This window comes from Salmo salar, chromosome ssa09 (genome assembly GCF_905237065.1).
Source record: "Salmo salar chromosome ssa09, Ssal_v3.1, whole genome shotgun sequence".
Lineage (NCBI taxonomy): Eukaryota > Metazoa > Chordata > Actinopteri > Salmoniformes > Salmonidae > Salmo > Salmo salar.
The window spans coordinates 138,250,397-138,266,767 of NC_059450.1; the positions used below are offsets into that span (position 1 = coordinate 138,250,397).

Consider the following 16,371-nt stretch of genomic DNA (forward strand, 5'->3'; position numbering starts at 1 on the left):
TCCACCCCCTCACTGCTCTACGCCCCTACCTCCACCCCTCACTGCTCCAGCCCCCTAACTCCACCCCTCACTGCTCTACCCCCCTACCTCCACCCCCTCACTGCTCTACCCCCTACCTCCACCACCTCACTGCTCTCCCCCCCTACCTCCACCACCTCACTGCTCTACCCCACTACCTCCACCACCTCACTGCTCTACCCCACTACCTCCACCCCCTCACTGCTCTACCCCACTACCTCCACCCCTCACTGCTCTACCCCCCTATCTCCACCACCTCACTGCTCTACCCCCTACCTCCACCCCCTCACTGCTCTACCCCCCTATCTCCACCACCGCACTGCTCTACCCCCTATCTCCACCACCTCACTGCTCTACCCCCTACCTCCACCACCTCACTGCTCTACGCCCCTACCTCCACCCCCTCACTGCTCTACGCCCTACCTCCACCACCTCACTGCTCTACGCCCCTACCTCCACCACCTCACTGCTCTACCCCACTACCTCCACCCCCTCACTGCTCTACCCCACTACCTCCACCCCCTCACTGCTCTACCCCACTACCTCCACCACCTCACTGCTCTACCCCCCTACCTCCACCACCTCACTGCTCTACCCCACTACCTCCACCACCTCACTGCTCTACGCCCCTACCTCCACCCCCTCACTGCTCTACGCCCCTACCTCCACCCCCTCACTGCTCTACACCCCTACCTCCACCCCCTCACTGCTCTACCCCCTACCTCCACCACCTCACTGTTCTACCCCCCTACCTCCACCCCTCACTGCTCTACGCCCTACCTCCACCCCCTCACTGCTCTACCCCACTACCTCCACCACCTCACTGCTCTACCCCACTACCTCCACCAACTCACTGCTCTACCCCCCTACCTCCACCACCTCACTGCTCTACGCCCTACCTCTACCCCACTACCTCCACCCCTCACTGCTCTACCCCCTACCTCCACCACCTCACTGCTCTACCCCCTACCTCCACCACCTCACTGCTCTACCCCCCTACCTCCACCCCCTCACTGCTCTACCCCCTACCTCCACCACCTCACTGCTCTACCCCCTACCTACACCACCTCACTGCTCTCCCCCCTACCTCCACCACCTCACTGTCTCTACCCCCCTACCTCCACCACCTCACTGCTCTACGCCCTACCTCCACCCCCTCACTGCTCTACGCCCCTACCTCCACCCCTCACTGCTCTACCCCCTACCTCCACCACCTCACTGTCTCCCCCCCCCTACCTCCACCACCTCACTGCTCTACCCCCTACCTCCACCACCTCACTGCTCTACCCCCTACCTCCACCACCTCACTGCTCTACGCCCCTACCTCCACCCCTCACTGCTCTACGCCCTACCTCCACCCCTCACTGCTCTACCCCCTACCTCCACCACCTCACTGCTCTACCCCCCTACCTCCACCACCTCACTGCTCTACCCCCTACCTCCACCACCTCACTGCTCTACACCCCTACCTCCACCACCTCACTGCTCTACCCCCTACCTCCACCCCTCACTGCTCTACCCCCTAACTCCACCCCTCACTGCTCTACCCCCTAACTCCACCCCCTCACTGCTCTACCCCCTACCTCCACCACCTCACTGCTCTACCCCCTATCTCCACCCCCTCACTGCTCTACGCCCCTACCTCCACACCTCACCTCACTGCTCTACCCCCTACCTCCACCCCCTCACTGCTCTACGCCCCTACCTCCACACCTCACCTCACTGCTCTACCCCCTACCTTAACCCCCTCACTGCTCTACGCCCCTACCTCCACCCCACACCGCTTGCCCAAGTCTTTATTTTCAGCCTCACTATTCCCTCCAGTCTGTAGCTTCAACCTCTCCATCCCCTCACTCGTCCCCTCACTGTCCCCTCTCCAACCCTCACTGTCCCCTCTCCAACCCTCACTGTCCCCTCTCCAAACCTCACTGTCCCCTCTCCAACCCTCACTGTCCCCTCTCCAACCCTCACTGTCCCCCTCCAGTCTGTAGCTCCACTACAGTCGTGGCCAAAAGTTTTTAGAATGACACAAATATTAATTTAGATATTTTTGTCAGATGTTACTATGGAATACTGAAGTATAATTACAAGCATTTCATACGTGTCAAAGGCTTTTATTGACAATTACATGAAGTTGATGCAAAGAGTCAATATTTGCAGTGTTAACCCTTCTTTTTCAAGACCTCTGCAATCCGCACTGGCATGCTGTCAATTAACTTTGTGTTTTTTTTTTGTCTACCCGCCTCTTGAGGATTGACCACAAGTTCTCAATGGGATTAAGGTCTTGGTAGTTTCCTGGCCATGGACCCAAAATATCGATGTTTTGTTCCCCGAGCCACTTAGTTTCACTTTTGCCTTATGGCAAGGTGCTCCATCATGCTGGAAAAGGTATTGTTCGTCACCAAACTGTTACTGGATGGTTGGGAGAAGTTGCTCTCGGATGATGTGTTGGTACCATTCTTTATTCATGGCTGTGTTCTTAGGCAAAATTGTGAGTGAGCCCACTCCCTTGGCTGAGAAGCAACCCCACACATGAATGGTCTCAGGATGCATTACTGTTGGCATGACACAGGACTGATGGTAGCACTCACCTTGTCTTCTCCGGACAAGCTTTTTTCCGGATGCCCCAAACAATCAGAAAGGGGATTCATCAGAGAAAATGACTTTACCCCAGTCCTCAGCAGTCCAATCCCTGTACCTTTTGCAGAATATCAGTCTGTCCCTGATGTTTTTCCTGGAGAGAAGTGGCTTCTTTCCTTCCCTTCTTGACACCAGGCCATACTCCAAAAGTCTTCGCCTCACTGTGCGTGCAGATGCACTCACACCTGCCTGCTGCCATTCCCGAGCAAGCTCTGTACTGCTGGTGCCCCGATCCCGCAGCTGAATCAACTTTAGGAGACGGTCCTGGCGCTTGCTGGACTTTCTTGGGCGCCCTGGAGCCTTCTTCACAACAATTGAACTGCTCTCCTTGAAATTCTTGATGATCTGATAAATGGTTGATTTAGGTGCAATCTTACTGGCAGCAATATCCTTGCCTGTGAAGCCCTTTTTGTGCAAAGCAATGATGACAGCACGTGTTTCCTTGCAGGTAACCATGGTTTACAGAGGAAGAACAATGATTCCAAGCACCACCCTCCTTTTGAAGCTTCCAGTCTGTTATTCAAACTCAATCAGCATGACAGAGTGATCTCCAGCCTTGTCCTCGTCAACACTCACACCTGTGTTAACGAGAGAATCACTGACATGATGTCAGCTGGTCCTTTTGTGGCCGGGCTGAAATGCAGTGGAAATGTTTTTGGGGGATTCAGTTCATTTGCATGGCAAGGAGGGACTTTGCAATTCATCTGATCGCTCTTCATAACATTCTGGGGTATATGCAAATTGCCATCATACAAACTGAGGCAGCAGACTTTGAAAATTAAATTTGTGTCATTCTCAAACCTTTTGGCCACGACTGTACATTTGAAAGCAGGTTAACAGCAGTAGCGGCAGGCACAGCTCTCTGTGTGCCGTCATAAAGCAGACATTATGATGACATTAGTCATTGTGCCTGGCCTATGTCTCTGTATTAAGCCCTCTCTTCAGACCTCTGGATGGACAGTTAAAGCTGCGGTGGCTGCACCAATTAGCTGAAATGGCGTTTAATGTCAGAGTAGCCGACCAGCTCAGGTTTAACACTCTGACACGGGGGCTTTTAACCGGAGGCAGAGGCCATACTGAGAAGAGTGTTTTAACTGTTGCCCTGTGTGTGTGTGTGTGTGTGTGTGTGTGTGTGTGCGTGCGTGCGAGAGAGAGAGCTGGCTAATTAATTCTTCGGCACATCTGAATGCATTAGGAGATGTCCATCACTATGCTACTCGGTGCAAATGGCTGCTAAAGTGGCCGCTTTGCATCGATCTGAACCTCGCACCCTCTGTGAGGACAGTTCTCTGGCCTCATAACGCTCTCTCTCTGTCGCTGTCTCTCTCTTTCTTTCTCATACACAGCACACACACTGCACAGGGCAGAAGCGACAATGCTAACAAGTAAAAGGTCAGTCCCATTTCTGATTGAATGGATTCAGGACGACACTCACTGACACACATTTCCTAAGCACCTAGCAGGGGTAGACAGAGGTGAAGGGGAACAAAAGGAGAGCCTCACCAACTGCAGTGTAGCAGTAATACTCCCTGCCACTGTATTACATGGTGATGGGTGACACAGAGCTTCAGCCACCAGTGTAGAGAGGTAGGGGATAGGGGAGGGTGTGTGTATGTGTGCTGGCCACTGTGGCCTTTATCCAGTCAGACAGTTACATATGAGGCAGCCTCTGGTGCTGTCTCCTCCCATCATCTGCCGGCTGGGACAGCTCTACAGCTCTACTACTACACACACACCCAGACAGACACCCAGACACACTCATTCACTCACACTGGACAGCAAATCTCCTCTGCCAGCCACAGCCAGCTCTGGACTCATGGCCAGCTTAACCCTGTTACCTAGCAACAGTGACTGGGGAACACTGCCCAGGCGGACTCCGTCACCCCACCCACCCCCCACTCACATATCCTGCTGTGTCCAGCGTTTTCTCTCCCGCTCTTAACTTAACAACTGTATGGGAGGCAGCCAGGCACACCTCACCACACTACCACACCACCACCACGACACAGCACCACACTCCAGCACCACGCCACCATACCACCACCACCACGACACAGCACCACACTACCACACCACCACCACGACACAGCACCACAATCCAGCACCACGCCACCATACCACCACCACGACACACCACCACACCACCACCACGACACAGCACCACACTCCAGCACCACGCCACCATACCACCACCACCACGACACAGCACCACACTACCACACCACCACCACGACACAGCACCACACTCCAGCACCACGCCACCATACCACCACCACGACACACCACCACACACCACCACACCACTACCACGACACAGCACCACACTCCAGCACCACACCACCATACCACCACCACGACACATTACCACACCACCACCACGACACAGCACCACATTCCAGCACCACGCCACCATACCACCACCACCACGACACAGCACCACACTACCACACCACCACCACGACACAGCACCACACTCCAGCACCACGCCACGATACCACCACCACGACACACCACCACCACGACACAGCACCACACTCCAGCACCACGCCACCATACCACCACCACGACACAGCACCACACTACCACACCACCACCACGACACAGCACCACACTCCAGCACCACGCCACCATACCACCACCACGAAACACCACCACACCACCACCACCACGACACAGCACCACACTCCAGCACCACGCCACCATACCACCACCACCACCACGACACAGCACCACACTACCACACCACCACCACGACACAGCACCACAGCACCACACTCCAGCACCACGCCACCACACCACCACACAGCACCACACTCCAGCACCACGCCACCACACCACCACCACGACACAGCACCACACTCCAGCACCATACCACCACCACGACACACCACCACACTACCACACCACCACCATACCACAGCACCACACTCCAGCACCACGCCACCATACCACCACCACGACACGCCACCACATTACCACAGCACCACACTCCAGCACCACGCCACCACACCACCACCACGACACAGCACCACAGCAACACACTCCAGCACCACGCCACCATACCACCATCACGACACGCCACCACATTACCATACCACACTCCAGCACCACGCCACCACAGCACCACACTCCAGCACCACGCCACCACACCACGACACAGCACCACAGCACCACACTCCAGCACCACGCCACCATACCACCACCACGACACGCCACCACATTACCACACCACCACCATACCACAGCACCACACTCCAGCACCACACTCCAGCACCACGCCACCACGACACAGCACCACAGCACCACACTCCAGCACCACGCCACCATACCACCACCACGACACGCCACCACATTACCACACCCCACCTCACACCACCAGTAGTCCTGCTCCTAGTGACAACTTTTTCTCCAATGAAATAGCACAATGCTCCACTTTCCACGTTAGTGTGGCTGTATGTATATCCCTTGTGTTCCCGGTGCGGTGGGTAATGGCATTTAGCGTCTATCTGCATCAGGAGTACAGACAGTCAGATTATTCCTCATTGTGGCTGATTGAGCCTGATGAATATGATTATGGCTCACAGCAACACGGCTCTCAGTGGAAGAGAGATTGATGCGGGCCTTCTGAGGAAGGAAGGTACTATGGAGGGAGGGTTGAAGCATAGTGTTTTTAGTAGGCAAGACGGAGACTGTACTTTACACAACGTTTTGGTATTTATAGTGGTCTGTGTGTGGGGGGGGGGTCTCAGGTACACCTGAGAGGGAGAGTGTGTGTTTTTTTAGGTATATTTTGGGATGTGTGTGTGGTTTTATGAGGCATGTGTGCCGGGACGTGTGTGAAACATGCTGGAATGTGTGTGTGTGACACAGAGAGATAGTAAGAGCCGCTGTGTGTGTTCATGTATCTCCTAAATCATGATTCCGTTGCTGTGCTTGAGTTGGCACTGCCACTCGTGTCCTTGCAAACACACACACTGAGCCTCTCAGGGTTCCAGTGTGGTCTTGACATTGTGACGCCACAGCCCAGTCATTACTCACTCAACACATCTGGGGACATATGTCACACGTCTCTCTCTCTCTCTCTCTCTCTCTCTCTCTCTGTCTGTCTGTCTGTCTGTCTGTCTCTGTCTCTGTCTCGGTGTGTGTCTCTGTCTGTCTGTCTCTCTGTCTGTCTGTCTCTCTGTCTGTCTGTCTCTCTGTCTGTCTGTCTCGGTGTGTGTCTCTGTCTGTCTGTCTCTCTGTCTGTCTGTCTCTCTGTCTGTCTGTCTCGGTGTGTGTCTCTGTCTGTCTGTCTCTCTGTCTGTCTGTCTCTCTGTCTGTCTGTCTCGGTGTGTGTCTCTGTCTGTCTCTCTGTCTGTCTGTCTCTCTGTCTGTCTGTCTCGGTGTGTGTCTCTGTCTGTCTGTCTCTCTGTCTGTCTGTCTCTCTGTGTGTCTGTCTCTCTGTCTGTCTGTCTCGGTGTGTGTCTCTGTCTGTCTGTCTCTCTGTCTGTCTGTCTCTCTGTCTGTCTGTCTCGGTGTGTCTCTCTGTCTGTCTGTCTGTCTCTCTGTCTGTCTGTCTCTCTCTCTGTCTGTCTCTCTGTCTGTCTCTCTGTCTGTCTGTCTCTCTGTCTGTCTGTCTCTCTGTCTGTCTGTCTCTCTGTCTGTCTCTCTGTCTGTCTGTCTCGGTGTGTGTCTCTCTTTCAGTTTTTTTTTTTATTGAGACTAATCTTTTCCTCTTTTTGTGTCTTGCAGGTGGAGGACGCCATGCTTATGTTTGACAAAACGACTAACAGACACAGAGGTAAGTCAGTCTACATACTCCCTCCCTCATGTTGTGCTTACCTTGCTATCTGCTGGTGTGTGAGCCATGGATGTTAGTGTGTGAAAGAATAGTTTAATTCTCCATGCAGTGGATTCACGGTCAATGGCCACTGACTATAGGTATCTATCTATCGTCAAAAGTTTGGACACCTACTTTCAACAGTCTTGAAGGAGTTCCCACATATGCTGAGCACTTGTTGGCTGCTTTTCCTTCACTTTGCGGTCCAACTCATCCCAAACTCATTTGGTTGAGGTCGGGTGATTGTTGAGGCCAGGTCATCTGATGCAGCAATCCATTATTCTCCTTCTTGGTCAAATAGTCCTTACACAGCCTGGAGGTGTGTTGGGTCATTGTCCTGCTGAAAAACAAATGATAGTCCCACTAAGCGCAAACTGGATGGGATGGCGTATCGCTGTAGAATGCTGTGGTAGCCATGCTGGTTAAGTGTGCCTTGAATTCTAAATAAATCATTGACATTGTCACCAGCAAAGCACCATCACACCTCCTCCTCCATGCTTCATGTTGGGAACCACACACTCGGATATCATCCGTTCACCTGCTCTGCGTCTCACAAAGACATGGTAGTTGGAACCAAACATGGCAAGTTTGGACTGATCAGACCAAAGGACAGATTTCCACAGGTCTGATGTCCATTGCTCGTGTTTCTTGGCCAAAGCAAGTCTCTTCTTCTTATTGGTGTCCTTTAGTAGTGGTTTCTTTGCAACAATTCGACCATGAAGGCTTGATTCACACAGTCTCCTCTGAACAGTTGATGTTTCTGTTACTTGAACTCTGTAAAGCATTTATTTGGGCTGCAATTTCTGAGGCTGGTTACTCTAATGAACTTATCCTCTGCAGCAGGTGTAACCCTGGGTCTTCTTTTCCTGTGGGGGTCCTCATGAGAGCCAGTTTTATCATTGCGCTTGATGGTTTTTGCAACTGCACTTGAAGAGACAATTGACTGGCTTCATGTCTTAAAGTAATGATGGACTGTCATTTCTCTTTGCTTATTTGAGCTGTTCTTGTCATAATATGGACTTGGTCTTTTACCAAATCTTCTGTATACCCCCCTGCCTTGTTACAACACAACTGATTGGCTCAAACGCATTAAGAAGAAAATCAATTCCACAAATTTACTTTTAACAAGAAACACCTGTTAATTGAAATCCATTCCAAGTGAGGGAGACACACACACACACACACACACACACACACACAGATAACTATCAAAATAAAGGAGACACTAGAGTAAATGAGGGATACAAAATATATTGAAAGCAGGTGCAATTAACATCCCATGTATAAAAATGCCCAGTTGCCCATTATTTTGGCTACCATGGCTAGAAGAAGAGATCTCAGTGACTTTGAAAAAGGTGTCTCAAAGACTGTGTGTGTGTCTGACACCAGATCTTAACCTAGAATAGGACAGCTGGCAGGCATATTCACTGTCATTTTCAACCTATCCTTGTCTGTCTGTAATCCCCACATGTTTTAAGATGACCACGGTCTCATGCCACAATGACTACCGCCCTATAGCACTCATCTGTAATCATGAAGAGCTTTGAGAGGCTTATTATGGCACACGTCAACTCCATCATCCCAGGCACCCTAGACCCACTCCAATTTGCATACGGCCCCAACAGATCCATAGACGACGCAATCTCAATTGCACTTCACACGGCCCTCACCCACCTAGATAAGAGTTCAACATCATTGTCCCCTCCGAGCTCGTCACCATGCTTGAGACCCTGGGACTGAACACCTCCCTCTACAACTGGATCCTTGGGTTCCTGATGGGCCGAACCCAGGTGGTGAGGGAAGGCAACATCACCTCTGCCACGCTGACTCTCAACATGGGGGCCCCCCAGGGGTATGTGCTTAGTCCCCTCCTGTACTCCCTGTTTACCCACGACTGCTGACAACACAACGGTGGTAGTCCTGATCACCAGCGACGATGAGACAGCCTACAGGGAGGAGGTCAGTGACCTGGCAATGTGATGCTGGAACCACAACCTCCCCCTCAATGTCAGTAAGACCAAGGAACTGATCGTGGACTACAGGAAACGGGGCACCAACAGGCTTCTGAACAGCCTCTATACCCAAGCCATACGACTGCTAAATAGCTAACAATAAATAACTAACAAAATGGCTACACAGACTTATCTGAGTTGACCCTTGTGTTTTATTTATATTTTTGCCTTGTCTCTTTGCATACTCACAGGGCCCTATACACTCACACAAACACTCACTTCATCATTTGCTAACACACACACTAGGTACAGTACATACATTTATACTGACTCTACACACACACACACACACACACACACACTCACATACAATACAATCATATACGCTGCTACTCTGTTTATCATATATGCCTAGTCACCTTATCCCTATACATATCTACCTCTATCACTCCAGTATCCCTGTCACCTTATCCCTATACATATCTACCTCCATCACTCCAGTATCCCTGTCACCTTATCCCTATACATATCTACCTCTATCACTCCAGTATCCCTGTCACCTTATCCCTATACATATCTACCTCTATCACTCCAGTATCCCTGTCACCTTATCCCTATACATATCTACCTCTATCACTCCAGTATCCCTGTCACCTTACCCCTATACATATCTACCTCTATCACTCCAGTATCCCTGTCACCTTACCCCTATACATATCTACCTCTATCACTCCAGTATCCCTGTCACCTTATCCCTATACATATCTACCTCCATCACTCCAGTATCCCTGTCACCTTATCCCTATACATATCTACCTCTATCACTCCAGTATCCCTGTCACCTTACCCCTATACATATCTACCTCTATCACTCCAGTATCCCTGTCACCTTATCCCTATACATATCTACCTCTATCACTCCAGTATCCCTGTCACCTTATCCCTATACATATCTACCTCTATCACTCCAGTATCCCTGTCACCTTATCCCTATACATATCTACCTCTATCACTCCAGTATCCCTGTCACCTTATCCCTATACATATCTACCTCTATCACTCCAGTATCCCTGTCACCTTATCCCTATACATATCTACCTCTATCACTCCAGTATCCCTGCACATTGTAAATATGGACTTGGAACTGAGCCTGTATATAGTATGCTTACTTACTTTCTTGTGTTTTTGTTCTACCTTATGATATTCTTTGTATCACATTGTTACATTGATATTGATTACCGCATTGTTGGGTTTAGAGCTTGCAAGAAAGGCATTTCACTGTACTTGTGCACGTGATATTAAAACTTGAAACACTTATGGTAGATTTTGGAGTGGTGCCTGAGACAGTGATTTCCACCACCATCAAGAAAACACAAAATGATGGAATGTATCGAGAAACAATGAGGTTCTATCCCTGCAATAGAATTCCAGACACTAGTAGAATCTATGCAACGGCGCATTGAAGCATTTCTGGTGGCTCGTGGTGGCCCAACGCCCTAGTAACACACTTTGTTGGTGTTTTCTTTATTATGGCAATGCTTTCAGAAAGTGTTCACACCCCTTGACTTGCCACATTTTATTGTGTTACAGCCTGAATTTAAAATGTATAAAACATATTTTTTTGGTCACTGGCCTACACACAATACACCCTGATGTAAAAGTGGAATTATGTTTTTTTACATTTTTACAAATTAATAATCAATGAAAAGCTGAAATGTCTTGAGTCAATAAGTATTCAACCCCTTTGTTATGGCAAAAGTAAATAAGTTCATGAGTCAGCATTTGCTTAACAAGTCACATAATAAGTTACATGTACTCACTCTGTGTGCAATAATAGTGTGTAACATGATTTATTTTTTTAATGACTACCACATTGCTGTACCCCACACATACAATTACCTGTAAGGTCCCTCAGTCAAGCAGTGAATTTCAAACACAGATTCAACCACAAAGACCAGGGAGGTTTTCCAATGTCTCACAGAGAAGGGCACCTATTGGTAGATGGCAAAAAACACAATTTAATATCCCTTTGAGCATGGTGAAGTTATTAATTACACTTTGGATGTGTATCAATACACCCAGTCATTAGAAAGATACAGGCGTCCTTCCTCACTAATTTGCAGGATAGGAAGGAAACCGCTCAAGGGATTTCACCATGAGGCCAATGGTGACTTTAAAACAGTTACAGAGTTTAATGGCTGTAATAGGAGAAAATTGAGGATGGATCAACAACATTGTAGTTACTCCACAATACTAACTTAATTGACAGAGGGAAAAGAAGGAAGCCTCTACAGAATAAAAATATTCTAGAACATGCATCCTGTTTGCAACAATGCACTAAAGTAATACTGCAAATAATGTGGCAAAGCATTATGTCTGGGGAAAATCCAATCCAGTACACCACTCTACATATTTTCAAGCATAATGGTGGCTGCATCATGTTATGGGTATGCTTGTAATCGTTAAGGAATGGAGAGTTTTTCAGGATAAAAAGAAGCACTAGAGATTTTTTTCCCCATGTATTTAACCCTTATTCTACCAGGGAAGGTGACTGAGAACACATTTTCACATTTACAGCAACAACCTGGGGAACAGTTACAGAGGAGGGGGGGGATGAATGAGCCAATTGTAAGCTGGGGATGATTAGGTGACCTTGATGGTATGAGAGCCAGATTGGGAATTTAGCCAGGACACAGGGGTTAACACCCCTACGATACATGCCATGGGATCTTTTAGTGAGAACAGAGTCAGGACACCTGTCCCATCCGAATTCCACACTCTACACAGGGTGACTAGTTGAAAGGGTGCCTCCTACACTCCCTCCAACACTTCCAGCAGCATCTGGTCTCCCATCCAGGGACTGACCAGGACCAACCCTGCTTAGCTTCAGAAGTAATCCATCAGTGGGATGCAGGGTGGTATGCTGCTTGCCTAGAGGCAAAATCCTAGAGGAAAACCTGGTTCAGTCTGCTTTCCTCCAGACACTTTGGAGATTAATTCACCTTTCAGCAGGACAATAACCTAAAACACAAGGCCAAATCTACTCTGGAGTTGCTTACCAAGAAGACAGTGAATGTTCCTGAGGGGCCAAGTTGCAGTTTTGACATAATCTATTTTAAACTCTATGGCAAGACTTGAAAATGTTTGTCTAGCAATGTTCAACAACCAATTTGACAGAGCTTGAAGAATTTTGACAAGAATAATGGGCAAATGTTGCACATTCCAGGTGTGGATGTTGCACAACCCAGAAATCTGCAATCGCTGCCAAAGGTGCTTCTACGAAGTATTGACTCAGGGGTGTGAATACTTACGTAAATGAGATATTTCGGTATTTCATTTTTACATTTTAATTTTGTATTATTATATTTTTTGGGGGGTGGGGGGTGGGTATTTTCAATACATTTGCAAACTTTTCTAAAAAATATGTTTTCACTTTTTCATTATGGGGTAGTGTGTGTAGATGGGTGAGAAATACATTTTTAATACATTTTGAATTCAGGCTGTAATACAACAAAATTTGGAATACATCCAGGGGTATAAATACTTTCTGAAGGCACTGTGTATATGATTAAACAAAAGCAGATTCCCCTCTAGCTCTGTAGCCAGTTCAATAAACATGTGGCTCTGTGCTCCACATCCTGGTACCACAATGACATCATTTCCTCAAGGATTCTACTCCTCAAGGTCAAGATCAATGTTGTCCAATAGATACATTTCACTCTCCCCACCAATCCATGCTAAGCCCATTCTGTTATCAGTACCATTCCATGCTGTATACAGAAGGTGCTCTCGCCATTCAACATGCTTCTGCCCACAATGTCCAGAGACATACATAAGACCCCTATTCATGCATGCACAAATGCTCACACCCCATTAGATTGACCCTATTACGGTTGTTTTATTCACTAGGAATTTAATTGCCTGCCTCCCCCTCTAACCCCTTAAGCCCTTCTAGCCCTGCCCTCTAGCCCCTCTAGCCCTTCCCTCTAGCCCCCTCTAGCCCTTCCCTCTAGCCCTTCTAGCCCTGCCACTCTAGCCCCCTCTAGCCCTTCCCTCTAGCCCTTCTAGCCCTGCCCTCTAGCCCCCTCTAGCCCTTCCCTCTAGCCCTTCTAGCCCTGCCCTCTAGCCCCTCTAGCCCTGCCCCTCTAGCCCTTCCCCTCTAGCCCCCTCTAGCCCTTCCCTCTAGCCCTTCTAGCCCTGCCACTCTAGCCCCCTCTAGCCCTTCCCTCTAGCCATTCTAGCCCTGCCCTCTAGGCCTGCCACTAGCCCCCTCTAGCCCTGCCCTCTAGCCCCTCTAGCCCTGCCCTCTAGCCCCTCTAGCCCTCCCCCCTCTAACCCTTTCCCCCATCATGTGATGTGTTGATATGGATCTGGCCAGGCGTTTTAGGGGATGACTAAGAGGAAAGGGTTACAGAACAAAGAGGGTCTGTGTGGTCTGATAACACTGCTGGTAGTGAGCCTAGCTGGAGACGTGCTTGTGTTTATCTCCCCCTCTTATCTCCAGGCCTTATCTGGCTTTAGAGGGGAGGCTTCTCTCTAAAGCAGAGGACTTTCCAAAGACTCTGGCAGGCTCCACAGTAAAACCTGCTTGCCTGTTTTTCCTTTTTTTTTTACACTCTATCTACACAATAGAGCTCACCATGCACACACACACACACACACACACACAGGCACACATGAACACACACAGGCACATATCGCAATATACTTAATTTTTTATGATATTTTACCGGTTTGTAAAAATTGTATACAAATAATGTATATACAGCACTAGTCAAACATTTGGACACCTCCTCATTCAAGGGTTTTACATTATTTTGACAATAGTGAAGACATCATAACTATGAAATAACACATATGGAATCATGTAGTAACCAAAAAAGTGTTCAACAAATCAAAATATATTTTAGATTTTAGATTCTTCAAAGTAGCCACCCTTTGCCTTGATGACAGCTTTGCACACTCTTGGCATTCTCTCAACCAGTTTCACCTGGAATGCTTTTCCAACAGTCTTGAAGGAGTTCCCACATATGCTGAGCACTTGTCTGCTTTTCCTTCACTCTGCGGTCCAACTCATCCCACACCATCTCAATCGGGTTGAGGTCGGGTGATTGTGGAGGCCAGGTCATCTGATGCAGCACTCCATCACTCGTCTTCTTGGTCAAATAGCCCTTACACTGCCTGGTGGTGTGTTGGGTCATTGTCCTGTTGAAAAACAAATGATAGTTCCACTAAGCACAAACCAGATGGGATGGCGTATCGCTGCAAAATGCTGTGGTAGCCATGCTGGTTAAGTGTGCCTTGAATTCTAAATAAATCATTGACCGTGTCACCAGCAAAGCACCGACACACCATCACACCTCCTCCTCCATGCTTCACGATGGGAACCACACATGCGGAGATCATCCGTTCACTTGCTCTGCGTCTACAAAGACACGGGAGTTGGAACCCAAAATCTCAAATTTGGACTCATCAGATTTCCACCAGTCTAATGCCCATTGCTCGTGTTTCTTACCCCTATCTTGTCACAACACAACTGATTGGCTCTATCGCATTAAGAAGGAAAAACATTACACAAATTAACTTTTAACAAGGCACACCTGTTAATTGAAATGGATTCCAGGTGACTTCTCATGAAGCTGGTTGAGAGAATGCCAAGAGTGTGCAAAGCTGTCATCAAGGTAAAGGGTGGCTACTTTGAAGAATCTCAAAGTGTTTAACACTTTTTTGGTTACTAGAATTCCGTATGTGTTATTTCATAGTTTTGATGTCTTCACAATTTTTCTACAATGTTGTAAAAATTAAGAAAAACCCTGGAATGAGTAAGTGTGTCCAAACGTTTGACTGGTACTGTATATTTTTTATTGTAGTAGCGTAAGGTAACACTAGTCGGCTGTACCTGCAACAAAACTCCGGTATTTAAATCCTATACCTTGTTCTTCATCTTCTTTTTAAATAATGAGCTAAAATATGCTGTAGACAGTCAAGTTCACATGTTTACACAGGAGTGTGTCACCACTCCATGTTAGCAGCCTAATGATAACACCATCATGTCCCAAAGTGGTGTGCTGTGTGTTTCTACTGTGTCGACTGTTTCTTCTGCTTAGCGTCAGGGGGTTTGCTCTGTACTGTGGGGGTACGGTTCATATGTAGGCTACAAAGTCACACGAGTCAGACACCTCTACTTATTTTTTAAATAATTTCCTTCATTTGAGTCATTTCAATAAATGGTTTTAAAACAATATTTTCAAAAGTGTTATCATTTGAATAAATGCTGCTGTTTAGAACATAGTGATTTGAATGCCATGCGAAGTCTGACCTTTGCCACTTACACATACATTAGCACCATACATAATTCATGAGCTCCATGAACTCATATTCCCAGGGTCCTATGCTCCACTCAGAATTCAGGGGCCCCTCTCCTCTGTAGTTCTGGTTAAGTGTGAAACCGTTAGGAACACTCCCACAGGGCATGCTTGGTGGCCATAGCTACGAGCTAGTGGAACAGGGGCTCTCAGGGTGTTTCAAGGAACCTGACTCTCTACAGACTGATATTGGAGGTTGGAGAGAGGGAGGGAGGGATGGACAGATAGAGAGGGGGAGAGCGAGAGGAGTGGTGGGGTCCGGCTCAGGTTGAAAGTGTTTTATCTTGTGCTAGTAACATTTAACGTGGAGGAAAAGGCCTGTTTATTCTCGTCTGGCTGTGTGCTTGGTTTGATTGGAGTGCGGGGCACCTGGGTCAGCAACACAACTATCACGGCTATTAAGAATACGACTGACTGGTAATCTTCCAGCTACATAGTCAGACAATGGCGGTAAGGGCAAACCATTTCCATGATGGAGAGAGAATAAAATACCCTTCCGTTCCCTGCACTTTTAAAGTGGACAGACATTGATGTCGCTGCTGTAGTTTTGCAGCAGATGCGTTTCACTCCAATCCAT

The 16,371-nt window shown here is 48.4% G+C and overlaps 1 protein-coding gene across 9 annotated transcripts in view; it reads left to right on the forward strand.

The window, feature by feature from the left end:
* The window catches only part of LOC106613081 (RNA-binding protein Musashi homolog 2), a 326,713-nt gene that overhangs the window by 143,085 nt on the left and 167,257 nt on the right, over positions 1-16,371 (forward strand). For all 9 annotated transcript variants that reach the window (XM_045724688.1, XM_045724689.1, XM_045724690.1 and 6 more), the window contains exon 7: positions 7,390-7,438. In XM_045724688.1, the coding sequence (XP_045580644.1) occupies positions 7,390-7,438 (49 nt within the window). The remainder of the gene's footprint in view (positions 1-7,389; positions 7,439-16,371) is intronic.